The following is a 26,898-nucleotide window of genomic DNA, read 5'->3' on the forward strand; positions in this document are numbered from 1 at the left end:
ATAAAGAATATCTTTCTTGAGAGTGCATTTAGGAGTCCTAAATACAACGAAGTAAAAGTGTTCCATTAGGCACTGGCAAAATGACAGAACAAATATTCAAAATGCTTGAACAGAAAAAACCAAACTACTGATTTAAATCACCTGAGTTTTCAAAACATAAATCTGGTAGAAAATGAAGCAGATTTTTCCCAGTTGGTAGGAAATTTGGGGCACTTTGGGAAGAACATAAACCTTTTATGGTTACTGAGGTACTATTTAAATAGTCTAGTATGCAACTTGCAAAGAGCCAACTCAGTAGCAGAACTTAACTTAGAAAAAGGCCTCAATTATTCAACCACTAAAGTTCCTTTATGAATAAGTAAGAGATGCTTTCCTAAGAGAACCAGAGATTTAAAGTCATACCTTAAATGCAAGCTCCTCATCTATGTCAAGTGAATAGTTCTGAAGTATGGGGTAAATTTATCCACAGGTCATCACTTCTGGTTTCCCATTCTCAGTTATGCAAAAACGAACTCACAGAGACAAATTCAAATATATATTTTGAAAAGTATTTACTTAGTTTGAATAAATTAATTGCAAATAAAAATTAGCTACAATATATAGACTGAATAGAAATGACTAGAACAAATACAACACAGGACTTGATTTCCTTGCATTAGTCACAAAGCATGTGACAATCTAGAAAACTTCAAAATTAATTATATTTCTTTGAAAAGGGGGTAACAGCAGTTACTGATACATCACAACTAGTAAACTTATAATACAAGTTTCCTGACATGCATTTCCTGAGTGAACCCAAATAATCATTTTTAAAAAGAAGGAAATTTTGACAAGTTGAAGTAAAATAAAATAGTTCATGGCTTCTAAGCAACAAGTTTTGTTTTTTTTAAACCAAAAGAAAATTCAGAACATTGTTGTAATAGGATAAATTAAAGCTATGCTACCACATACAAAATTTTGCTAGAGTCAATTAAGTATTATACAACTTTTCAAAAGGAAAACAAAAGATTAAAATAATGATTCTTTCTAATCTAAAAGTGTACTGATTTCTACAAGTGCCACAGAATGTTTGATGTAGTGCAACTGTCTATACTTTCCTTGTGGTGCATTAAACAAAAAAATGGGGACAGGAGAAGGGGAGAAGAAATTTTTTCTTGCTTCTGAGAGCAAAAGAATTTATTGGGATTAGAGAATAAACAGACCATGCAATTCTGTCCCTCCACTCTGCTGTCAATAACACTCATCTGCCAACAAACATATCCTCAAGTCACACTGGCAACTTTCCTTAGGATTCAATCTCAAAGTTAAGGCTGGTCTGCTAGGTTCAAAAAAGGGGATGAGGGTGGGGGCACTACTGGCATTTGACCCTTTGTATGTCTGGATAAGGCCAAATACAGAATAATTAATTAAACATTTCCTTTTCTAAAAGCAAATCAAGTCACTCTCTTTTCTTGTTAATTTATGCTTTTTCTCATGGGAATGATTTTTTTTCTAGAAACAGTGAACAGATGAACTACAGTTTATATCCAAAAAATAAACTTGCCAAATGTTGCTGATACTAAAAACAGATTAGTTATCATGGGAGAAAAATAGATAATCTAGATAAATTGCATATTCAAAGGAGCATATAAAATGTTTCTTAGCATTAAATTTTTGTTATAGTACTATACTTGAGAGAAACAACTGAGGAAAAAAAAATATTTCCTGATTATCTTCAATGTGGTTAAAAACAAACACCTCTTACACAATGGTAATTAATATGAATTTGGTTTTACAAAGTATTCTAATTTACCAAATTCCACATTTAGATGTGGGTGGAGAGGGAGGGAGGGAAGCTCTCTTGTCCTTCTTCGTAACTTTGCAAATGCTTCAGCTATGCTTGCTAAACTACCATTCACACCAAGAGTGTGACACCATCGTTACCATGCTACTCTATCAAGAACATTCTAAGGTATTTTCTATAATAAAGATAAATAGAAAAAAGGTAATATACATGTTGCTGTATTTTACAATGTTTGCAACAAACTGTAAACTAACATAGTTTGAACCAACAGTACCCTCAGTTATACAAAACAATTTTTCAAGACTGAGGATGGGTGATTCAAAAACACTAAAATGAAGGCATCAGATTAAACTGTCCTTTTCTCCTCAAAATAGATTTTAAAAACTCAGAATTCAGGAGTCTGGTACTTTCAGAAATTCCTTTGCTTGAGTTTCCCAGATTTTTGCTCAAAAATTGTTACTATTTATTATAAACGTTTTAAAAAATTCTTCATCTTAATGCAAATGACCAGATCAGAAAAACCGTGATGTGGACAACAGGTTGAAGAACCCAACTCACTTAGCTTATAAATTTATACTGTAGTCCTGGAGGACAACTGTCTGTTAGTCTAGAGGTCCTTGGAAAATAAGTCTGATGTAGCCTTGTTCACCAGCCAACTGATGTGCACAAAAGGGACAGGCTGCATGAAAAGTATGAGTACCATGCGGAAGCGGGATCTGAGACCAATAGGCAGTCGTCTTTTCTGAACACACGTGCCCACACGGGCTAAACGCGTGAGTTGGAGGCCCGGCGTCCACATAAAATCCAGCTTCACATCCAAGCCACAGAGGGACATAGGGACCAACAGACCTACACATAGGACATTCACGATCTTTTCCATCACGTTCTTCTTTGTTTCCCCAGTTATGATAGCCATGCACATGGCCACAGTTTAGATATACCCATGGTTGTTTCTCATCGACAACATCTTTCCTCTTCATACTAGGAAACGCTAGTGTGTTGAACCCTACAGGGCACTGAGGTCGTGCTGCATTGATTTCCTGTCTTAAAGCTTCTAAATGCTTCACTGTAGGAGTGTGGGAAAGGCCTTCTGCAGTACGCCACAGCAATGTCGCACCACAGAGGTCAATTAATGAGCCATCTTGTAACTGATTGGTTTCAATTTCCACCTAGAGGAAACAAGAATCAAAAAACACATTCACCACTGTGTTTTGGATTTTTACATAACAGTTCTGGTCTTACATGCTCCTGAGTCAAGAACTGAGGTATCCTGTAATTGTTACTAAATATTTAAGAAACTCTAAAGGCAGTCATGAAAAATATAAGTTTGAACATCAAGGATAAAATATTGAGCAGTAACATTTCTTTTTGCCTCATAGTAAACATAATTTATGACTGAATTATCTAGCTAATCATAAGTCTAATATTTCCAATAAATATCACGGTCAAAGACATACAGATGTAAGTAGAAAATACAGAGTGCTGTTTTAGAAAAGCTTAGGTTTTAAAATATAGTAACATAATATGAAAGAATAAAATTTTGTAGTGTCCTAGTTGAAACATTAAGATATTACCCTGTAGTATAGTTTTCAGTAGTCAGTGTTTGATAGACCTAGTACTCTGTGTCAGCAACAGATTTAAGAGTTTTTGGGAAAACATAATGCATTCAGTCCAACTCATCCTATGTGTTTATTGTAACTAAATAAGAAGCTCCATCTCAGTTCTTACCATTTTTCCTCTCTGCTGAGCTGATCTGGTTTCACGCAGGCTGAATACATTTCCACAAACTGATATTTCTCTCCATATTCCAGGTTTAGAGTCTTCTGTGAACCCATTACGTGGATGCATAACAAGAACGCCATTAGTGGTTAAGCCATCCATCTGCCCATCTGATGTCTTCCATTTGGCAGCCTTCTCCTAGTAAGAATAATAAAAGTGAGCTTCATTTGTAATTTGGAAATAGAAGTGATTATAAAATAATGCATCATTTAGGAAAAAAGCTTTTTACCCCAAGAAAGATGTTTTTTGATGAGTCAAATCCTGCAGCATAAATCCGTGCTGTAAAGGGGGGATTCCGTTCACATATGATTCTACAGGCAAATCTTGATATAGTGCTTTGCACTGACTGCGTATCAGAATTACTTTGACTTCCAGGAACTGTGTCAGTTACTACAAAATCAATGGGACTTTCAGTAGACCGACCAATCTAAGGAAAAAAAGAAATATCTATAAACCCATTCAAAGGAACACAGTGGAAAATCCATTCAAGAAATGCACAATAAGGTGAAATCATTAAGCCTCTGAAATTTCTAAAGCTCAAACTTATCATACTTAACTCTGGGGGCATCTATACCCTTGAAAACTAATCTGTCAGACTTGCTCTGATATAATAATCACTTAGAGCGTAGAATTAAGTGGGAACTTACGACCCAGAATATACGAAACCCTCAGGGAATAAAGAGTTTAAGATGGCTGAGATATCTAGATGGCTGCAGATTTTAATTTTAACCCCTTTGGATTGAAATATGTCTACCATGTGTTACCCTACCTTCTTTAACAGAATATAGTTAACGTATAAGTAAATCTTTCAAGATGACTCCAGGACCTCACAGTATGACCACCATTTTTATTCAGCTGAAGTATAGCAATGTCTTCAGGTGCTACAAAGGCATACAAGAACAGTGATCCTTATGTTAAAGACTTACATAGCATTGCTTTGAGGCCTTATGTATACTTCATAGGTTTCCTTTCTTTTCTTGCTGTTGGGTGTACTTGTCTCTCGCAACATACCCCTTCGCTAACCAGCTACTCTTATTCTGCTATGGGTTGAGAAATCAAATAACCAAACTTCAAAGAATAATATTTCAAAATGTTCTCAGTAAGAAGCTACGGGATTCTCCAGGGAGGAGTGAAAAGAATTTCAGTGCTTGGCTTCTCTGACATTTACGTTATATGCCTAGATGTCCGTTTTATTTTCTTCCTGGTTTTTGGCCATATTTCAGGGACAAGGTTCCCTGATAAGAGTTCTGGTGGGTGAAGTGGCAGAGAATTAAAAAGATCTGGCTAGTAAATAAATTAATTTCATTTTGAAAGATGAAAATTGTAAAGAAAATAGGAAATCAGCAGAATGGATGACAGAACGGACAAGTGTCACAGGGTTTTAAAGTAAACACTTAAAAATGATCAGTTCATTAATGTATTTGTTATAAGTAATATCATAAAATTGAAGAATATGGGACTGAGAAAAAATACTGACCCTCTACAACGATGACGGCTCTTAAGAGTCATTCTATGCATAGTTGAGCCTCAAGTATTCCTCTCATCAGCACACTTTTGATAAAACTCTTTAGTGTTTTTGTCCTATGATCAAATATAAAGTCTTTATTTAGTTTGGAGAGTGTTAGGGGAAATTGGTTGGTTAAAAAATATAAGATTGGATATCCCTTTTCCTATTTTAAAGATAATGATATCCAAAGAAAATGGTGTCAGACCTTTGAAATTAAAAATATTTCCCAAAATAAAAAGGTTCTTTTAGAGCCAAAAGATGTAGTCCAAGGATCGGATTGAGAATTGATATTCAGAATCAAGATATTGAGAAGCAACACTTATTTGGGAAGAGAGATTGTTTCAGAAGAGTTGATATTTGATCTGGGCCTTGGAGAAGATTTGAAACATCAAAGCAATATTGGTAATGATAGGTAAGAAGGAAGAAATCTTAAGTATCTATAAAGAGAAAACACCTACATGACTGAGTGAACAGATGCCAAAATATAATCGTGTGTTAAGATAAACTTTAGTAACTCTTCCTCTTTCTAACTGCTAGTATTACCTTTAAAAATATAGATCTTACCATGTCATTCTCAGTAATGACTGTGCCACCCCCATAAAAACCTTAGTGGTTCCTTACAACCCATCCAAACTTACCAGTTTCTAATTTCTGATATTAATTAGAAACTGACTTCACAATTCGTCTCCCATCTACCAATATAGCCTAATTTTCTGTTATTTCTGTTCACACACAAAGTACAGTCTGGCTATAAGCAGCTTATCCATCAACCCTCTACCATACTGTATACTTTGCCATCTTTGTTGTCAGAATGCCTCTCCACTGGTTGGACTGGCAAAATCCTATTCAACTTGATGAAAATAAAGTCCAGATAAAAAGGGACTACTATAAAGTCTTTTCCTCACCCTTCTTCAACCCAATCAGAAGACTGTACTTCACATTTAGGCAGACCTCTAGTGTAGCACCTATGTATGTAATCAACTTGTAATGTCTCCTTTTACTTCATAGTGTCAAACAATGCTCAGAGAGTTTGAATATCTGACGGCTTGAACAATAAATGTTCAGTTTAGAAGGTTAGCAATCCTAGCATGCTTATAAAACCAGTTCCTCAAAGACTGACTGGCTAATTTATCAGGGTAGTTTCTGATATATCTCAGGGTAGTTTTTGATGTAGAAATGTTTGGGTTTTCCACGGTATGATGCCTGTAGAAAGGGCGTGATCAGTTTACTATTTTTGGGAAAAACCATCTATTTCTTTATGAAACAGAGAAAACCAAAAATGTTGCAACTTATTTAAGGACCTTCATAAGATGGTGAAAACACTGCTCCATAATTCAGGATGCCTCATTTAATCACAATTTTGCCTCCAACTAACTTTATAATTTTTAACTCACATGGCTTCAGTAACTTTACAGACAAAATATAAGGAGTAAACAAATAATACAAGGTACTTTCTGAAACTAAAATTCTAGTCTGTAATCAAATATCTAGGCAGCATTTTGATTTTTAAAAAGTCAGTTAAGCACATTCATTTTAACTAGTTGTCAGCAAAATGTGGAAAATCATCCTAAAGCTTGTCTTAGGTTCTCATTAAGATCCAAACCTTCACCTTCTTTAAGGATGTTATTTATTTTTAATTTTTTGTCAAAGCAACATCCATATTCTAATATTAACTAGAGAGACACTATTCTAAAAATTCGGTATTCCAGGGGCGGCCGGTTAGCTCCATTTGTTAGGACGCAGTGCTCTTAACAACAAGGTTGCCGTTTCGATCCCCCACATGGGCCTCTGTGAGCTGTGCCTGCCACAACTAGACTGAAACAACTACTTGACTTGGAGCTGATGGGTCCTGGAAAAACACACTTAAAATTTTTAAAATTAAAAATTTTAAAAAAAGAGAAAAAAAAATTTGGTATTCCATTAAAAGGGCTGGGGGGAGTGAGTGACTTCAAAGAAATATTTTGCTACTGGTTATAATTAAAGACATCTCCAGGCCTTCTCACATTCATATAATCTTGTAAAATAAAGAAAAACTGAAAAGTCATTGGGGCAATAATTGTAACAGCAAAATTATTAGGTACTTAAGATTTTTTTCAAAACAGCCCAGGGCTTTATAAAACCCAGTATTGAAGGAGAAGATAACATGAATTTTGTTTACATCTGAGGGTGGCTGGTTTTTCATCTATCAATTTATAAAAACATCAGCACTGGATTGGTATGAGAGAAAGAGAAAAGCAAAACACTTTATTGACCAAATACGTGCTGAGAAATGTTTGACTTCACATATATATGATAGGAACAGTTAGAAACTGCCTGTAGTTTTTGTTGCCTACAGAGGAAGGTGGGAAGTAGTGCCAAAAAAGTCATGAATGTGTGTAGAATATTTCTTAGTTCCTTTTTTTTTTTGATAATAATAGCTAACAGAGTTGTTATAGCTACTATTATAATAGCTAAGTGTTTACCAGCTACCTAGCACAGCTCTGAGCACTTTACATGTACTAATACATTGAAGCCTTTTAATAGTCATACAAGGGAAGTTTTATTACCCATACTTTACAGGAGGAGACCGAGGCATAGAGTGACTAAGTAATGTTTACCAGGAATTCTGATTTCAGAGACCATCTCTTAACTATGCCACACTAACTTCTATATATGGGGTTTAGAAATCAGTATATATTTTAATGAAATACATTAAAATATGGTAATCCTTTATCCCCCACAGCAAAAGTCACTGACGATAGGTTTTAACTCTTTTGTTTGTATGAAAAAAGAATTCACATATTATAATACCTGAAACATATCAGTGTTGCTGTCATGAGTATATTCAACCACCACTGTTTGGGCCCGAGATAAAGTATATGATATGCTATGCTGGTCCTTGTTACTTATTGCCTAAGAAAGAAAAGATTAATAGCAAAAATTAGCTGGCAGGTCAATCAAATCAGATTTACAAAAGAAAGGTAATCTATCACATATATGACATATTCCCCCCTGAAATTTAGGTTAGAAATTAGTAAATTGCATAATTTCAGCTGTGACAGTAGTTTCTCAGGTTGAGTGGGGTGCAGAAGAATACTTTGAAGTAGTTATATAGAGTAAGAACATAATTTCACTGTATAAAAACACTATAAAATCTGAGTCTCCCTTGTAAGTTATTTTAAATTACAAAGCAATCAAAACCAAATCCCATGTACAAACTGAAAATAGTACTCAGTACTGCTGCTGGGGGGAAATACAAAATCTTGCAAGAAGAATCTTATTTTTAAAGTAACTAAGAGTCATAAAGTTAACCAATAAGCAGAGTTAACTGGTTTTCCTAACCATTCTGTGACTCTATAGATGACAGATATTTGCCATATGCTGGGCTAGATACAGAAAAATTCATAGAATGATTAAACATTACCAAAGGAAATGGATATAATGCTTACGACTGTACTTCTGACTTATCCCAAACTAAAAACATTGCTGAAAAGAACTTTTCAGTTTTGTTTTCAGGCATTTTCTATGTATATGAGTTGAAGATATTATCAGAGGGGGGAAAACCCAAACAAAGGAAGTGGAAACAGACTACGTAAAAGGAAAACAGATACAAAAACATAAAAGAATGATTATACACAGAGGGGCTAAATGAAAAAATGTTTCTTCATTAGAGCTTTGGCATTATAAAAGTTTACTTGGTTTCAATTTGTAGCTAATCTGAAATAGATAAAGCCTTAAAGTAACAGTTTTAAGATTAAATAAGATCGTGAATTTTTCATATACTTTACAAAGAGAATAAAATACCTGGGTACAAACTACCCAGCTTTATCAAAGTTTCATAATACCATGTTTGCTTCTCATTTTTTAAAAGAAACTGTACAGGTACAATTGAGGTGGCTTACATGTCCCTCCCTGGTTCCTTTTCTTCACAGATGTATCCAACCTCAAGAACGCAGTGTAGATCATTCCTCTGCGTGTAGTTGTTTGTTACTACACATTTATGTATTCACAAGCATTATATAATTGTTTTACAGGTTTTAAAACCTACAATTACTTTAACTCAGCATTAAGCAACTGACTTTTTAATCAAATAATTGCTCAGTATTTTGCAACTTAATTCTTAATGACTAAAGAGATTTAAAAACACAGGTTTTTGTATACTTTGAGATTGTAATCCCTGTTTTAAGCTATTAAACTTAGGTTGAGAACAAGAACTGTGCCAAGTTAAGTTCTCACTGTACTGGAAGGCAGGGTTTAACCATTCATCCCAGATGACTGCCAAACTAAACAGTTTTCTTCGTGATCTTGTACTACATTCCCCTATAATTGAAAGAGGAAAGAGTAAATCTTTGATCCCTCAGTTTCTCATTGTCCAGTAAAGATGAGACGGGACTAACAATGAAAACATTAGGAGTGTGTCAGTAAAAATGTAAAGATTAGAATACAACAGTATATTGCAGAGGTAGGGATTAGAACTATTTTCTCAATAATGATTCTCAACCCGAGGTTTTATTAGCTGCATAAGGGGCATTTGGAAATATGTAGGTGCATTTTTTGGCTGTCACAACAATTTGAGGGTTTAAATGGCATTTAGTGGGTGGGGACCAAGAATATTAAATATCCTACAATATGTGGGACAGTCCTGCACAAAGAAGTACACCCCCAAAAAGTCCTGCACACCCAAAATGCCAAAGCACTTCCGGGGGAAATACTGGGAAGATCCTTAGATTGGATCAATAAGCTGTTCATTGCTACCACCTGCTTAGCACATCCCGTCCCTTCTCAGCAAAGGAGCAAAAAGAAGCACCTAAAAGAAACTGTTCCATTTTCTACATTCACTGGCTGTCACATAGTGAGAGAAGAGGCCTAGTCAAGATGTAAGGACTGTTTTACACACCACACTGGATATAAAACAAAGCTACAAATCCAACTACCTTCAAGGACTGAGCTGTGACCTAAAACAAGGCGTCATATCCCAATTTCTCTGTCTCTCGTTTATTTAACTTACAGAGATACAGATAGTATAATACTAATGTACATTCTGGAGCTGCTTAGCTAAACATGTCTGTGCTTCCAGAAGTCAAGGAACTCTTTGTAAATTTTATTCACTCATCACAGTATAAGAGTCAGTCTGTGTTACACAATTGGAAGTAGAGGAATTCACAGGAAATGTGAGTATCTGAAATCCCGCCTAATTGTTTATCACTCTAGGAACTAAAGTCCAAGGGCCCTGAAATGGTAGCCCAGGTTCTGAAGATTTTGATAGGAAAAGAAGAAGGGGCTAAAAGCATTATAGGCAAGAAGATCAAGATATATTATAGTTGGGCATTTGTTTTCATAGCTTTGATTCAATTTAATAATTATTGAGGTCTATTTTGTTTAAGGCACTATGCTAAAAGCTATGAGGGTCTAAAACAAAAAAATGAATAAAAACAAGAGCAACCACAGAATCTTTGATAAAGACAGTTAGTTAAAAGAATGACCTCATCCAAGCATGTTTCTAGTACCTGAATACACTTCTTCTACACTACATTCCTAGCCCGGCCTCGGTGAGGGCCCTCTAGTCACAGCAGGAACGCCCCACCTCTCAGGGCAGACAGGTGCACAGTTCTAGCACTAGATAAAGCCTCTGCCTCACCCCTAGCTTCTTAATAAGAAAAGGGAATGTCTCCTTATAATTTCCACCCAAAAAAGGTCCTATGCCCTTCCATATGGCAGCCCTTCAAACATCATGTCTCCAAATGATGTTCTCCTATCCAAACAAAAGAAAACTTCTGGTATAGAATGGGAAGGGAATGCTAAAGACTATAAACATGCACAATCTCTCCAAGTTAATTTACAGTTTTGTTTTGTGTTTTTACCTTTGCAGCCTGAGGAGTACAAGCAATATGCACAGTGCTGGGCTTCACCCCATTTGCCTTGGGTCTTTTAAACAAAGCAAACCTACTTTTCCTCCTTCCTCTGTCGCCGTTTGGGAGAGACCCATTATACCTGTTGGGGGAAAAAAGTTTAGGTGATATTTTGTAAGCAGCACACAATTCTAACAAATGTTTTACTTCGCCTTGCAGGATCAATCACCAATTAATTATCTATTAGAACGTTATAAGTATCTCAAATTCCTTTTAGCAATTGCTGATCCCCAGCTGCCCAAGTACGGAACAAAATGAAATTCTTTCTGGCCACATTCCATGTCACAGAGAAGCAGCTTTTGGATTATACAGACAAATCTAGATTTTGGATCCAGGTGTTTGTTTGTCATGCTTTTTTTCATTCTTTACTTTGAGTTACCTATATTTTTCTTCCCTCTTTTACTAAAGATAATCAAGAGCTGATTGGTGGCATATCTAACTCCTTATGACTCATTCTATTTTTTGCTAAAGGTGAATCTTTGAATGTGCTAATCTAACCTTTAAAAGTACAGTATGAATTGTTTAAAATACAATCCCTTTTAATTGTAAACCAAACCCTTAAAATAGCTGAACTTTTGAAATAAGGAATTTTTAGACTTGTTTGTTAAGCCTCAGTTACTTGAATGTACACATACACATTCACATTATGTTGGTAAAACCTGTCCAACTGAGATGCTTGCTAAGTAGCAGTTAAACATACTTTTTTGTTTTAGATGTTATGAGCATTTCTCAATGATAATGTGTGCACGCACGCTCATCCTGAAAGTAAACAAGTAAGCAAGGACTTAACTAATAGGAAAAAAGTTCAAAACAGAACTTTTGGGTGTTTACTATGTAGCAGGCACTTGGGTTCTATCTCATACATCACCTCACTTAATCCAGCCTCATAAAAACTCTGCACTGTTGGCATCACGCTCCACTTCTACAGGTTAGGAATTAAATGACTCCTCACAGGAACGAAATTCCTCAGATACTCAGGAATTAAATTATTTTCTAAAGGTCACACAAATGACACTGGCAAAACTAGAATTTGGATCCAGGGGTTTGTCGTGCTTGTTTTCATTATTTACTGCTTCATTATGGCATGAGCAGTAGCTTAATAATAATCTTTCCTAATTTACTTCCTTCCCCAAACATTGGTGAATCTGGGGTGGGAGTGGGGGGATGAGGTAGGGAACGGGGGCAATTTTGAGGCTGGAGGAGAATGTGATTATAAACTGGCCTGCATTAGTGGCTGCCAAAGAGAGAAGGGAGCTTACTCAAAGAATGCCATCTATAGAAATTACACGGACCCTTTAGAGCAAGATAAAGTGAGCTGGGGCAAATTTTGCTAAAAGAAGGGCTAAGGAAGACAAACGGAATGATTGTGTGACTTCAGACAAATACATTTTTCATTTCCTCTTTAAGAAGCTCTGTCCTTTCTGCGGGTGAGGATGAGGCAAAGCTTATGCAGTATTTGAACACTTACAAGTGATGGCATAAAAACGAGAATTGAAGATTTTCTTGATTTTATAATATTACTTGGTAGCTTTAAATCCTTTCTAGAAATAGCTAGGATATAAATTTTAAAAAAAACCCACACACACTTTTAACCTAGATGTAAAGTTACTATGTATTATTCAATTTTACGTGTTATCAGGTGGAGAAACCTTACCCTAAGACAATGAGTTCACCATATTTTACTGGTGCTTTGGATGGATGATTTTCTTGATCAGGAGAAAACATGAGCTTGGCTGTCTTTCTCAAATCTTTGTTCACTGGTCAGGAGCCTTGGGACACCTTTCGCATTATTTCCTAGAGGGGAAAATTTTTCATTAATAATGTGAACAATTTCTGTTTAAAAAAAGATGTTATTTTCTAGCAGTCCTCATGAGCACAGTATTATGCAATATTGTAATATACAAAGTATGCAACATTTTCCCCAGTGACGGTTATATATTTGATATAACTAAATAGATTAAAAATGTAAATTTGGGGACTTCCACTTCTAGGAAGATGAAGTAGACATATTTTCCCCTATTAGTTCCAGTAAGTACAACTAAAAATCCTGGACGTTTAACACATAAGAAGATTCTGAAAAACAGAGAGAAGGCAGACCACCTAGGACCTCAGGGCCCAAGCAATAACAGAGTGGTGAGTTTCCTGGGTTTTCTTTTTACCTAATACATCCCAGATTTGGAGCTGAAGAATCCAGCACCTGGAAATGCCAACTGGCAGAGATGATGATAATGATAGCCCTAACAAAAGCTTGGTCTCTCTAGTCAAAGGAAGAAGAAAGGAGCAGCTTTAGCAAGACAAAAAACTTTTGCCAATAACCACTCTACTATAGCCAAACACCACAGAAAACACTGGAGCCCCACCTCCACCCACAGCAGCAAGACCTGAGTCAGGAGCCTAGACTTCCATGTCACGAGGCCATACTGAGAAGACCCAACCTCGCAACCAGGCTAGCGTCAGGGCAGGCCAACCAAGTAGGGAGCAAGGACTTCCACTCTGCTGGCTGGTGACATGCCCCTACCTACCTCTACCTTAGCAGTGTCAGTGGAGCCCCATGGGGAGCCTGGACTTCCACCTTACCTGGCAGCAACTACAACCTCCTTCTCTCGGGTGTCAGCGGAGGCTGGGTAGGGAATCTGGACTTCTACATCCACCCGGCAGTAAAAAGGAAGCACCCCCTATTATCTGGCCAAAGTGTGTCAGGAAAAGTCAGTGGAAACAGAAGGTTTAGATAATATCCAGAGTCTCGGAACATAATATGAAAATGTCTAGGATTTCAACAGAAAAATCATTCATCATATCAAGAACTAGAAAGATTTAAAATCATGCAAAAAGACAATCGAGATGCCAAAACTGAGATGACAGAGATGTTAGAATTATTTGACAAAGATTTTAAACCAGCCATGATAAAAATTCTTGAATATGCAATTACAAATATGTTTGGACAAATGAAAATAAAATAGAAAGTCTCAGCAAAGAGCTCACTGGATGGGCTCAACAGCAGAATGGAAGGGACATAGTAAAGAATCAGAACAGAGAGAAAATAGACGGGGTAAAAAGAAGGACAGAGCCTGATGGAACTGTGAGACTACAGCTAAAGATCTAAGACTGTGTAACTGGAACCCAGAAAGAAAGGAGAAAGAGTGGAGCTGAAAGGGTACTCAAAGAAATAATGCCTGAAAACTTAACCAAATTTGGAAAGAGAAACAAAATCACAGATTCAAGAAACTGGACAAACTCCACACAGGATAAAGCTGAAGAAATTCATGCCAAGACACATCATCATTAAACTTCTGAAAACAAGGGCAAAGAAAATATCTTGAAAACAGCCAGAAAGAAGCTATATTACCTATGGGAGAAAAGCAATTAGAGTGACAGTGGATTTCTCACCAAAAACTACAGAAGCCAGAAGAAAGGCATTATTTTTTTCATACTTTAAGAACTGTGGACCCAGAGTTCTACAGCCAGCAAAAATGTAGGGTAAATCAAGACATTCTCAGATGAAGGAAAATTTGGATAATTTGTCACCAGTAGCTCTACTCTAATATGATGAGCAGAGAAAATTCTCTAAGCAGAAATGATAGAAGAAAAGAACACTGAAATATCAGAAAACAGAACATGGTAAGTAAAAATATGGGTTAATGCAGTAAGCTTTTTTGTCTGAAGGTCAAAGCAAAAATGATAAAACACTGTCTGATGTGGTTCCAATGTATGTAAAGGAAATGTTTAAGACAATTATATATATTGCACTCCTGGACATTTATCCCAGAGAAATGAAGACTTACGTTCAAACAAAACCTGTACACAAATGTTGACAGCAGCTTTATTCATATTATGTGGACTAGTACTCAGCAATAAAAAGGAACAAGCTACTGGTACATGAAACAACATGGATGAATCTCTAGAGAATTATGCTGAGTAAAACAAGTTAATAACCTCAAAAGGTTACAGAAATGATTCCATTTATATAACATTCTTGAAATGACAAAATTATAGAAATGAAAAAGAGATTAGTGGTTGCCAGGAGTTAAGGAGGGGGCGGGAGTAGGAGGGAAGTGGGTGTGGCTACAAAGGGCAATAGGAAGGACTCCTGTGGTGATGGAAATGTTCTGCATCTTATCAATATCAATATCCTAGATGTGATATTTTACTATGGTTTTACAAGATATTACCCTCAGCAGAAACTGGGTAAAAGGTACAGAGAATCTCTCTCTATATTATTTCTTCCAATTGCATGTGAATCTACAATTATCTCCAAGTAAAAAGCTTAATTAAAAACATAAATTTGACACAAGTATGAAAAACAAGACTGAGACTTCTGCTAAGTCAGAAAAATCACTGTAATAAACAATCCCCACAATATTTTCATGTCTATTTCATTAGCAGTTTAATGGGACCAAGTATTTCCTGTATCTATTTCTCTCCCTGGTCTTCCTGTTAGGCTTGTTACAAAGGTTTCACAACACTTACACTAACTCATAAAAAGTCTCCTGGTTTTATAATTCCACCAATCGGTTTCATAGGCAACCCATATATGAAAAATGCCTACTTGTTTTTTTCTACAGAACAAATACAGCCTATATAGCACCACTTTTTTTTAAAGAGAAAGCAACACACACTATGAATAAGAACAAGTAAAAGGAGAAAGCTTAGCCAGTTTGATCCACTTTTAGCCCTTATAACTGACATACACATTTAGACTAGCAAATTCAGATAAACATACTAACTTTTATTGTTGGTAAATTAAAAAATGCTTACTAAATTAATTTATTTTAAAGAAATAAAACATACTTAAGAATTATTTTAAGAAAATTTTCATTTAAATACACTATAAAATCCTCTTATCTCCCCCACATGAATTTTAATAAGAATTAAACTTAAATTTTAAATTAAAATTTAATAACCTTGCTTTGTCTTGATTTGGATTCTTATTTAGAGCTACTTTCTATTTTTAGGAAGTGATGGTTTTCCATTTATAGTGGCAAGTAATTTCCTTTAAAAAAAGCTTATTTATTTAAAGAACTCAATTTAAATATTAAATAGTACTAATAAGTGCATAGATATGGCAAAAAACTAAAAGTGATATGTGAATGCCCATATTTGGTTGACACTAGTATATGCATGAACAAAGCAATCTGTTGCCTCATCCCTAAAAATGAAGGGACTAACGTAGAAGACAATTTTGGAGCTGGAAATAGGCCATCTGGTCCTAAAATAAGAATTTACAAGTAATGTGCACATAGCACTATAGATTTAGTCCTATTGCCTCTACAGCAAAAGAAACACTTTTTAGCTTAGCCAAGGGATTAGAGCTGGGCTGGCATATACCCACCATTCTATACTTTCTAGAGCCCTTGGCCAAATTAGCCAAGAAAAACAACATTATTTCCAATCATACTTATTCTTACTCTGCTTATGTCCCTTTAAAAGGCCTGACCTTGGGATATTTTATCAGTGATATCAAAGTTTCAATCACAAGAACACACTCAAACTTGGATTCTATTTCTTTATCTAATAATCTAAAACCTATAGTAAAACATTTGACTAGTATTGGTTATTTATACATTAAATGACCCAATTTAAACAGTTTTCTTAAATTTAAAATGGCATTTAATCAATTTGTATATAACTGGCATTTTTAAACTACAAATAAAATGTGCCATGACAGGTATTTCTCTTTGAACCTTTCATTGCAGGTCTAATACACGTTGACTGTTGTAAAGATGTTGTGAGAATCTTTTGAGTGTTCAGAGTCATGCTCTTCACAATGGTTTAACCTTTAACAAAAGCTTAATAGCTAGAGTGCTCTAGCACTCACTCTCTTTATATATTCTCTATATTTAAACATCTGGGTAAGATACAGAATTCTTCAAACTCAATTCCTGAAGTTATGCACTTGAGGACTTGTAATGGGTTACTAATAACTCAATTATTGGCCCCATCTCTTGGTATTCAATTAAGTTAGTTGGTCAGACCACCATATATTTAGTCCTATCCCAATGTGATCTAGCACAAACATGTAATAGTGCCACGAAGTCTACCTGAAACTGGGAAAAAAATGTTAGAGAAAACCTTCCTAAGATAATAAGGCTGTTTTCTATATAATATTTACTACTTTGAAACTCCATTTGATCCTTGAAAATTAAGCATGTTGCTCTATCAGTAGGAACCTTCCCAAGTTAAAATGTTTTTAAAGAAGTATATTATGGAATAGTGTTATTTTTTATGTATGATAGGAAAACAAAAAATTAGCCATAAAAAATATATTAATTTGAATTAGTCTAATTAATTTGATACATTTGATTCATTTGTTCTTTAAAGGCCAATGAACTACAATTATTTTCATATTACGTAAGTCTTCCCAAATGAAAGACTTTCTATAATATGTGATTGTCAGTTTCACTTAAAGAAGGAAAATTGGGAAATCAATCTTTATCCAAACTACTTCCTCAACATAACACATTTTTTTCTTTTATTATTTGCACTGCACACAGCCTTTCTGCTTACTACCTACTAAAGACAAATACAAAATTCCTGCCCCCCCAGAATAAAAAGCAAAACAAATAATAAACAAGGGACTAAACAGACCTTATGTAGATGTTTACATTAATCTTTCGAACACTTCTATTTTGGTGGACGAGCAGACAAAAAAGGGAAAATGTTTTAAAACATGAAAATGTTATGATGCTTTATGGTGAAAAATATAATGTGGATTGCATATATTATCTCTGATGAAACAGATTTCCATCTACACTAGAGTTCCCCTGTGGTTGATTTCAAAAGGATGACTCAAACAGAAAGAATTGTTTTGGTATATTTGTGGTGGAGCCATTTTATAAAACCAATTTAGCTGATGATTGAAGGGAGGTAAATTTATAGCCGTATCTTGATAAGAGTGAAGAATTAATCACCTTCTTACTTCTTTCAATCAGCAGGATTAATAAGCAGCATTTTTCCATAAAAGCAGAGAAGGCATAGGAGAAACAATGGTGTCACGCAGTAGGAATGTGAGGTTATTACTGTCAATGTCTTAGCTTTCTCAATACAGCAGTGAAAGACGTGATGCCCATGTTCCCTCCCACGACACAGGGCACCCCCTGGGAAACTCCTAGCCTCCCCCTTAGGGTAGCCAATGATATGCTGATACTCTATCACCTATAAAAATAACTCATTTTCATCCTGATAGGAAAGAATTAACATCTTTCCCAGAGACAGTATTTGTTCCTCTAAACTAGGGTTTCTCAGCCTTGGCACTCTGAACATTTTGACATTGTGGGGAGCTGGCCTGTGATTATAGGAGGTTCAGCAGCACCCCTGGCCGTTACACTCCCTAGATGCCAGTAGCATCCCTAATTGTGATTATCAAAAATGTCTTCCCTTCTCACCCCTCACTCTATGAGAACCACTGCTCTAAATCTCAAATTGGGAATGACAATTTGTTTTTTGGAGGGGAATTTGCCCTATTTTTGGCATCGTGCTCGGCACATAATAAGGTATTTAATAAATGTTTGCTTATTAACATCACCATGCTGATGTCTTAAAGGGTTATTACTAAGCCTTGCGTGCGTGAAGGCAATGGCTTTAAAGGTAACTGTATTTTATGAGGACTGATAAGAGTGACTGGGAGTGAGAGTGGGAGAACTCTCATCGTACCTAGATGGTGATTAATTATTAATATTTCTATGCATTCAAAATATTTAAATATTGAAATAACCTCTCTCAAGTGTTGAAGGAAAGGGACTAGACCTAGGGTGGCCACAGCAGTAGCTGTAAGGCCAGTGCTGGGTAGCCTCACGTTTAGAGAAAGGCTAATCTGTGGAGGCCAGATAAAGAAATATCTTCTTGACCTAGGAGACCCATACCTAGAAAAACTAAAAGCAGGCTTTGGAAAGCATAGGGGAATCCTTTTAAAGGAAAAGGGTTGTCAATCTCAATCATCCTTGGATTAAGGTCTATTGTGCACTTGCACAGAATGTTAATTAGCAAAGTGCTTACACATGAGATTCTTTGATTTGACCCTCACAATAGCCCTGTGAATTAGGCAGGGAAGTCTTATTAGCTCCATTTTCCAGATAAGGGAAGTGAGTATGTCAGTCAGAAAGGTCAGTGGCTGGTTCAAGGCCAAACAGGTAAGATCTGGCAGAGCTTGAACCCATACATTAATTCAACATACATTAACTCATTTAATTTCTATCACAACTACTCATATATCAAGTATAATCATTTATTCCCATTTTATAAATGGGGGGAACTCAAGTTCCTAGGAGTTAAGTAGTCTGGGTTTTCAGATACCACTAATCACAACCCAGACAAGATTTGGTGGGGCTGCTTCCTAAATAAGAATAAGAGACCCTATTATGGGACCATTTAGGAGAGAGACTAGAAATAGAAAGTACACCTGTGTAAAATAAACCCTAAATAAGTTACACTCCAACATAGACGAGTAACAACTATGCAACTATGACTAGTGCTTTTTGAGATTTGAACCTTTGTCACTTCCTCAATGCTCATTGTATTTGTCAACCCTGTTTCCTGGTAGTTACCAACAATAAAAACTTCAGTAAATGAAGTGAACATTGCATGTGTGTTTTAAAAATGGGAAAGGGAGAAGGGAAACCAAGCAGAAAAGTAGGGTATTACACGAAGGCAAATTCCTGGTACCATCAGGAAGAAAAACCTATTAGAAATGAGTCCCGATAGCCTAGGGACAGAAGGTTTCATATATTCCCTGAAAAGTGACAGCTAAGGAAACGCTGCAGGGCAGTATTCCTGATTGGGGAAGGGGGTTTAAGTACAACAGTACCACTCTACCCCAAAATGATCAGTAATTCCCCACATCTAGAAAATATATTTTAAAAGACACAACTAAGGACTAAAACATTTTTACTGTCCTTACCCACGCTTGGCCTGTATTCAATTTTTTTAGATTACCAAAGTTCCTAAAATGATAACACGCTTCTCAGAAAGCAGGACTAAAAATTCCTCTAGGTTTAACCATTAAAGTCCTGAACAAAATTCTACAGAAAGCAACAGATTCGGTGGGATTAGATAGTTATTTGGAACAAAAACATTGGATAAAAGTGTATTCATGGGAAATGCTATCATTTTTCTAAAGTCAGCATTCAACACTGGCATTCCATTCATGCTTATACCCCTTTTTCATAGTGGTTAACACTTACTGGGTTCTGCCTCTGGGCCGAGCACTGTTCTAAGCACTACACATGTATTAACTAACTGATTTATTCCCCAGAACAACTTTATGAAGTAGGAGCTATTATAACCCTCATTTCATAGATAAGAAAACTAAGGTTTACAACCTAAATTCTAGCTAACACTCTGAAACTGCTGAAAATACATGGGGGATGGGGGCTGGCGAGGAGAGAACTACATTGGGAAACTAAATTAAACAACAAAAAACCCCCCACCTAAGAGTTTACATAAATGATATTGCCCTAACATGCGAATAAACTTCTATAATACTAACCATTTAAATTTTCTCAGTAATTCAAATCGATTATTTAAAGCTGAGTTTTAAAAGTTCCTCGGATAAAATTTAAACTTGGAATAAAATGAATAGAATGGATTTTCCCCCAACCACTTTAAATCTGTACCAACCTATGAAATAAAAAAAAAATGGAACACCAAGTCCATGGTCATCTTTTTATATTCCAGGAATAAACCATATTAATCTTAAGTAGGTTATGAGCCCTTCCAAAAAAAGTATTGTGTAACGATTATTTTGGACAATTAAATTACTCCCTGAAATAGAATAATCTGGGTTTTCTCCGTTCCTTATAAAACATTGACCAAGTTACATGCATTAAAAAAGAAACAAAAAGCATTAATAGCCTCAAAGTATCTCCCCCAAGATATTAATTACAGAGGGGACAACAAGAACTTCATAGTGGAAGAAACCTGGCAGACACCATCTTAACCACTGATCAAGGTTAATATTATCTGTAATGAGATATTTTGATATCATGGATCCTCTGATTATGATGCACTGAGGACACATCACTTCTGTGGTATGCTGTAGAAAAATGCATAACCCCGATCTAATCACGAGAAAACATCAGACCAACCCCAAATGCCAAATGTTCTACAAATAACTATTAGTACTCATTAAAGGTGCCACGGTTATGAAAGACTGAAAAACTCCCAGATTGGAGATTAAGGAGATGCAACCACATGGGATATGGGATTGTGGGATATGGGATCATGAACTGGATCCTGGAACAGAAAAAGGACATTAGCAGAACTGGTTAAATTTAAATATGGTCTAGAGTTTAGCTAATCGTAATATACCAGTGTTAATTTCCTAGTGTTGATAAATATACTCTGGTTATGTAGACTGTTAAACTTTAGAGTAAGCTGAATAAAGGGTATATATAAACTCACTGCATTTCCCCCCATATTTTCCGTAAGGCTGAAGTTATTTCAAAACAAAAAGTAAAAAATAAAAATAAAAATAGAAAACAAAATAGCCCTTTACATTTAATAAAAGGCATTAAAATATGAATTCGAGATTCAAAGTTTGCCTCCTTTCTTAAGTGGTGACCTGTCACCACCTAAAGGTGCACGATTTCCAAGTTGCGCTGGTCCTGTCACGTCACAGTGCCTGCCAGGTCTTCTGTCCCTTCTCTGATGTGAAACCGCCCCATCCACAGCCCCTTTGGTTAGGAAAGTTGTTACAACACATGTGTGGCCACTCTGGATTGAGCAAAACCGAAGTGATTCATCCACACACTGACCGGAATTTGACAGAATCATGTTTCACAGATTTTTCTCAAAAAATAAATATATAAAGTTTTGATATATAAGGGCATTTTTACTAGTGAATGTTCTGGGTGGTTTTATCAGAAAACATTTTGTATATGCAATTATATCAGTTTCTGAATTAATGCCGTACACTGAAATCTTTAACAGTATTTGAATGTATTTGGGTTCTGACTACCCAATCACATGAATCCTGGGTCTTGAAAGGGAATAGATAGGGATGCTAGGAGGAAGAAGAGTGAAGAAGAAGCAGTCCTGGGTAATTTTGATACATTTCACTTAAAAAATCTTGAAAAGCCAGAAAGTCAAATACTTTCCTGAGTTACTAATTATTACACTATGATAGTGTTTTCTTCAAAGTAGAAGAGACACTTACGGAGGACTAAGTAAGCTATGACTGTACCTAGAGTCAACCCTGAGAACTTTGGCCATTGAGGGCTATATACAGGGTCCTTTGTGAATTATAAATCTATAAAACCAGCTCTGTAGGCACATGATTTTCTCATCCTATAAATTGGTGACAATATTTCCCACATTTCATAGGATCTGTTACAGGACCCAATTGCAACAACAAAGCTGCACTGAAATTTGGATGTTGGGCCATCTGCTTAGTTCACTCACTAAATACACAAGTCATAGACTTTTGGGTCTCTTGAAATTACCCAAATTGTGAAAGTTAAGCCAGTGGTTTTCAAGGACCTACTAATGGAAAACAAAACAAAACAAAACAAAAAAACTCAAGTATTTGTTAAATACCTAATATGTATTTAGTTAGGCATATAGAGTAGATCTTAACAATAATTAATTTATAGTAATGCTGCCCCATCACTTAAGATTTTATTTTCTCAGAGATTCATCTTTATTTCTTAGTCTCTAAACAAATGTTTATTATCTCTTCTTTGTAGGTGACTTCAATACCATGTAGAAAATTCTAGTGTTCTACTGCTCTTAATGTTTAACAGGCCCAGAAATACAATCAAAGGCCTCAATAATCATTGCAATTAGTTTCAAGGTTGAATGCTGTATAAATGTTTGATTCTCAATAGGGGAAAAAACAGTACATCTAAATCAAATAAGATTTAGTATATATATTATTCCCTGCTCTTACAGGAACGTTAGCTTTAAATCTTTTATAGTTTCACAATTCCATTATAAGCTCTATTTAAAAGGTATGGGGAAAATGTAGTTTAAAATTCAAATCACAAATGAATCTCCAACATGGTTTCTAATAGTAAAGTCAGCTATGGGCAGAGAGAAATCATTAAAAGATGACAACTACTACTAATCTCACCAATGAATAAAAGTTTCATCTTATGAAAGTTTTAGTTTTCTCCTTGGTTCATGAAAAGTTCTCAAAAGTAGCAACTGATCTTTCTTTGACCAAATCATAATGTTTTCCCCATAAATTTTTATAGCAGTAATTTACAGACATTGTGCGTGGGATGCTAAGAACATCTATTTTTTAGCAAAGCGAATATTTTAAATTACTCAGAATGGAATTCCTATTTAACTCTTTTCATAAGGAAAATGGTATATATATACAGTTGGACTATTTCTATAAATTTCCTCTCTCTCCACTCTGATTATTGTTGTATTTTCACATTACAAATATGCCAACTAGGTAAATTACGATGATTAATTTAAGCTTAAATTATCATGATCGTAATTTGCAACTTTTGTCACTGACTTAACTTCCACCTGATACATATAGAAGAGAGTCAATACTTGTCCATCACAAATAGATTAGAAAATGATAAAAAATAAAAAACACACATTACTGGGCAACGTCAGTACTCTAACAAGCAGATTGTTTTTCATGAATTTCATATAGAAAGAAAAAAATCTCAATTATACCTTTTCTTTTGATGAAAATGACTCAGAAAAACACCCTGCTGGGAACTTATTGTTTTTTTGTGTTTTGCTTTTTTTTTTTTTTTTTTTTTTTTTTACCAGAAAGAGCACCTCCCTCCCCATCAATCACCAGATCTAAAATTATTAAATCTCTTCCCACCGTATCAGAGGAAGAACAACAAAATATTCAGGTAGAATATTAATTAAAATCCTTATAAGGCAAGACTCCCAATATTAAAAAAAAAAGCCTTTCTAATTTTGCCCTGCCTTGCAAAAATGTTTAAACAGTAAATTGCAGTTATCTCAAAGGCCTAGATCTCTTTGAGAGGACCTCAGAAGATTTATGGTAAAAAAAACTAGAGTCTGAAGAAACTATCAACAGTTAACCAAAATACAAGGACAACACCATCATTCTGGCTACCAAACAATTTCCTTCAGAGAGCAATACAATTCTCAAAAGAAAACAATGGACAACATTAAGTTCTAAAGCATGTAAAAAAACTAAGACTGTAGCTTGCATTAAAAAAAATATTACAAACGAAGAGCTTTCAGTTTTCTGTCAACAGGCAATAAACACCCATAGTTATTTTTCTTATGCTTTCTTTAAGACTAACGGAAGATGAGAGTAACAGTAAAAGCCTCCCTAAAAACACAAAAGCCTTGGAGCCTGAGATTTATTCAACCTTTTCCCTAGAATGAAGGAAAGGCAATTCATACGTAACACACTTCTAAAGCTAAATGTGAAAGTGAGACAATTAAATATAAATAATCTAATATGATTTAAATCATTACTTTTACAAACTTACCTTTATCCTGAAGCACTATGTGACACTTAAAATTAAGCCACAGAACCTCTGTACTCCATCACTATCACCACAAGCTACACTAACAACCTTCTCACCAGAGGATAAAATCCAGTTAGTATTAAAGCGTCTCCCAATTACACTTGGAATCACACACTGAATAAGCTGTCTGCTCAGTGTTCTTTCACTTAAGCACCTCATGTGTGTGGGTGAGCCTGAGCCTGTGTTAACGCAAAATAGGTAAACACTGTATAATTCTAGATTCTATTGGTTGAAGGGAGAAATCACTTCTCTCTCACCTCCTCCTTAAGGAAGTCTGTGGCCCAAAAGGGAAGAAACGGAAGTAAGCGGGAAGCACAGAACAATTTTTAACACAGGCTTATTTTCAAGTTATAGAACGAGGTACTTCAAAAGGGAATATTCTATTTCTTAAAAGGCTGACTGAATTAACTGTATAAATGTCAGAAGTATAACAGACACTAAACTACCTTCTCATGACTGTAAGCCCATTTTAACAGATTGAGTGGAATACTCAATCTGTTAAGGAACACTCCATTAAAAAAACAACACCACAGACGAATGAATACAATTCACATGTGAAGAAAGAGTGCCTTTTAGCACTCTGAAATGAATCAGACTTTTTGGGTTTTGTTATAAAATACTACATTATCCGAGGCATAAGAACAGGTGAAAATTCAATCCCATTTTCAATTGATCCTGTTTATTTCCAGCTTTTTACTTTAAAATAAAATAAATCTGATTCATCTTGTGCTCATGAACATGGATGGAGAAATGATAGTACCCAGAGGTGAGTTGGGATTGTATAAGCTTCAGCAAATAGGTACTGAAGGCACCATACTTACTGACCTTAGCTGCTCTTAGGCTATCCTACTTGTAAACTTCATTTGAGGGGTTCCTTTGCTACGCCAAATTCCCCAATACCTTCCCCTAAGAAAAGAAATGTGTTGTTTTCTTACAGTGAAAGGCTGTGCAAGGAGCTATTCTATTCCTTGACACAGCCAAAGGTGAACGAACCTGCTTGGTGCTCAATTACATTTAAGATTTTTAAAAGCATGCTAAATTAAGTCACAAGAGTAAATGCTAGTTCATACCTGTTCAATAAACTGCATATGCAAACCACAGACCGTGTTTCCCCAAAAATAAGACCTACCCCGAAAATAAGCCCCAGTTAAGATCTCAGCCAGACGGACGCATTTAGTACGTTATGACAATGTTCCAGAAAAAGATAACATGACTGTATTTGAATAAATGTAGATTGTTGTTGTACATGAAAAAATAAGCCCTAATGAAGCAAAAATTAATATAAGACCCAGTCTTATTTTTTGGGGAAACACGGTATACCATAGCCATTAAAACTGATACTCAACTTGAGTCTAGGGGTCGATGTTTTCTTATATAAAAATACTTTTGGTGGTCCTAAGTCTAATAATACCTCTTTACCTAGTGCCTTGGCACAAAATGAACCACCGTCTACTTTATGGCAGCAAGTTTACTTCCATTGTTTCCCGGCATTCCACAACTGTTTCACATCCCCTGAAGCTGTTCTTCAGTAAATCTGCATAATATTTCTTTTGCTTGTTCTACTAGCAGCAGGCCTGCTTAGGTTACTGTGACATAAATCTGCTCAGGTATCCTGTTTCTGTCCAGTGTAGACAGATACACATCCAGTCCAGGAAACATAACTATACAAATGATCTGGGCATAGTCTAAGGTTGTGCTGTTGGGTGAGCCTGCCTTGTCATGTGATTCTAGGCTGATGAAATTGCTGAAGAAGCCGGACATGACAGGTCCAATACTCATACTAAGTAGAATGTAGTTGTGACTGAATCTCTAGGCCACAACAAAATTCGAGAACCTGCCATTCTTTAGACCAACATATTGACTCTTATTAATTGTGGGAGTGTTATTTCTTGCTCAATTCCTAGAGCAACTGAGGTGCTCATATGCTATCGTCATGAACTACCTTAATGATTAAAAACAGCATTAAGAGTATAAAAATTCCTTGTGTATTTCAAGCTGTGTTTATACAAAATAATCTCCCGAGAGAATATATTTTTCTTAAAGAACTCTAGGAAGACATTAAAAACAAAACCTCTATATTTTCTAAGTGAGTATGATGAACTATTTTTATAATAGGACAAAGACCCATATTCACATGGGAGAGAAGGGCTAGAATTAAATTCCTAAGCTTTTCTTTCCCGATCTGAATTCTGACCACTTTTTTTTTGTAAGAACTTTCTTTTTGCTTTTCATACGTGCTTTATGTACAATGATGTCTGATTAATAATATCATGGAGGCCAGTCAAATACAAAAACAAAACTTTAAGTAGATTTCTGGTAGGAATCAAACTTACCAAACTTGGGCAAATGAACCTGAATCTAAATGACCTTTTTCTTACTCTTCTTCCATATCTGGCTTTGCTTAAAAAGTCAGACAGGTGTCTTAAAACTCCTCTGTCTTCATCTATGATGCCTGAACGTCTGGCAATTCTC

The 26,898-nt window shown here is 35.5% G+C and overlaps 1 protein-coding gene across 4 annotated transcripts in view; it reads right to left on the reverse strand.

Moving 5' to 3' along the window:
- Positions 1 to 534: 534 nt before the first annotated feature.
- Positions 535 to 26,898, reverse strand: part of PELI1 (pellino E3 ubiquitin protein ligase 1) — a 50,738-nt gene continuing 24,374 nt past the window's right edge. For 3 of the 4 annotated variants that reach the window (XM_019717955.2, XM_019717948.2, XM_074332059.1), the window contains 6 exons: positions 12,612 to 12,751; positions 10,910 to 11,039; positions 7,860 to 7,961; positions 3,792 to 3,989; positions 3,512 to 3,700; positions 535 to 2,952 (listed from right to left, as the gene is read on the reverse strand). In XM_019717955.2, the coding sequence (XP_019573514.2) occupies positions 2,386 to 2,952; positions 3,512 to 3,700; positions 3,792 to 3,989; positions 7,860 to 7,961; positions 10,910 to 11,039; positions 12,612 to 12,682 (1,257 nt within the window). In that variant the 5' untranslated portion in view covers positions 12,683 to 12,751 and the 3' untranslated portion in view covers positions 535 to 2,385. Of the gene's footprint in view, positions 2,953 to 3,511; positions 3,701 to 3,791; positions 3,990 to 7,859; positions 7,962 to 10,909; positions 11,040 to 12,611; positions 12,752 to 24,387; positions 24,575 to 26,898 lie in introns of those variants that run through there. The other variant, XM_019717962.2, reaches the window with a different exon arrangement.

This window comes from Rhinolophus sinicus, linkage group LG05, assembly GCF_036562045.2.
Source record: "Rhinolophus sinicus isolate RSC01 linkage group LG05, ASM3656204v1, whole genome shotgun sequence".
Classification (NCBI taxonomy): Eukaryota; Metazoa; Chordata; class Mammalia; order Chiroptera; family Rhinolophidae; genus Rhinolophus; species Rhinolophus sinicus.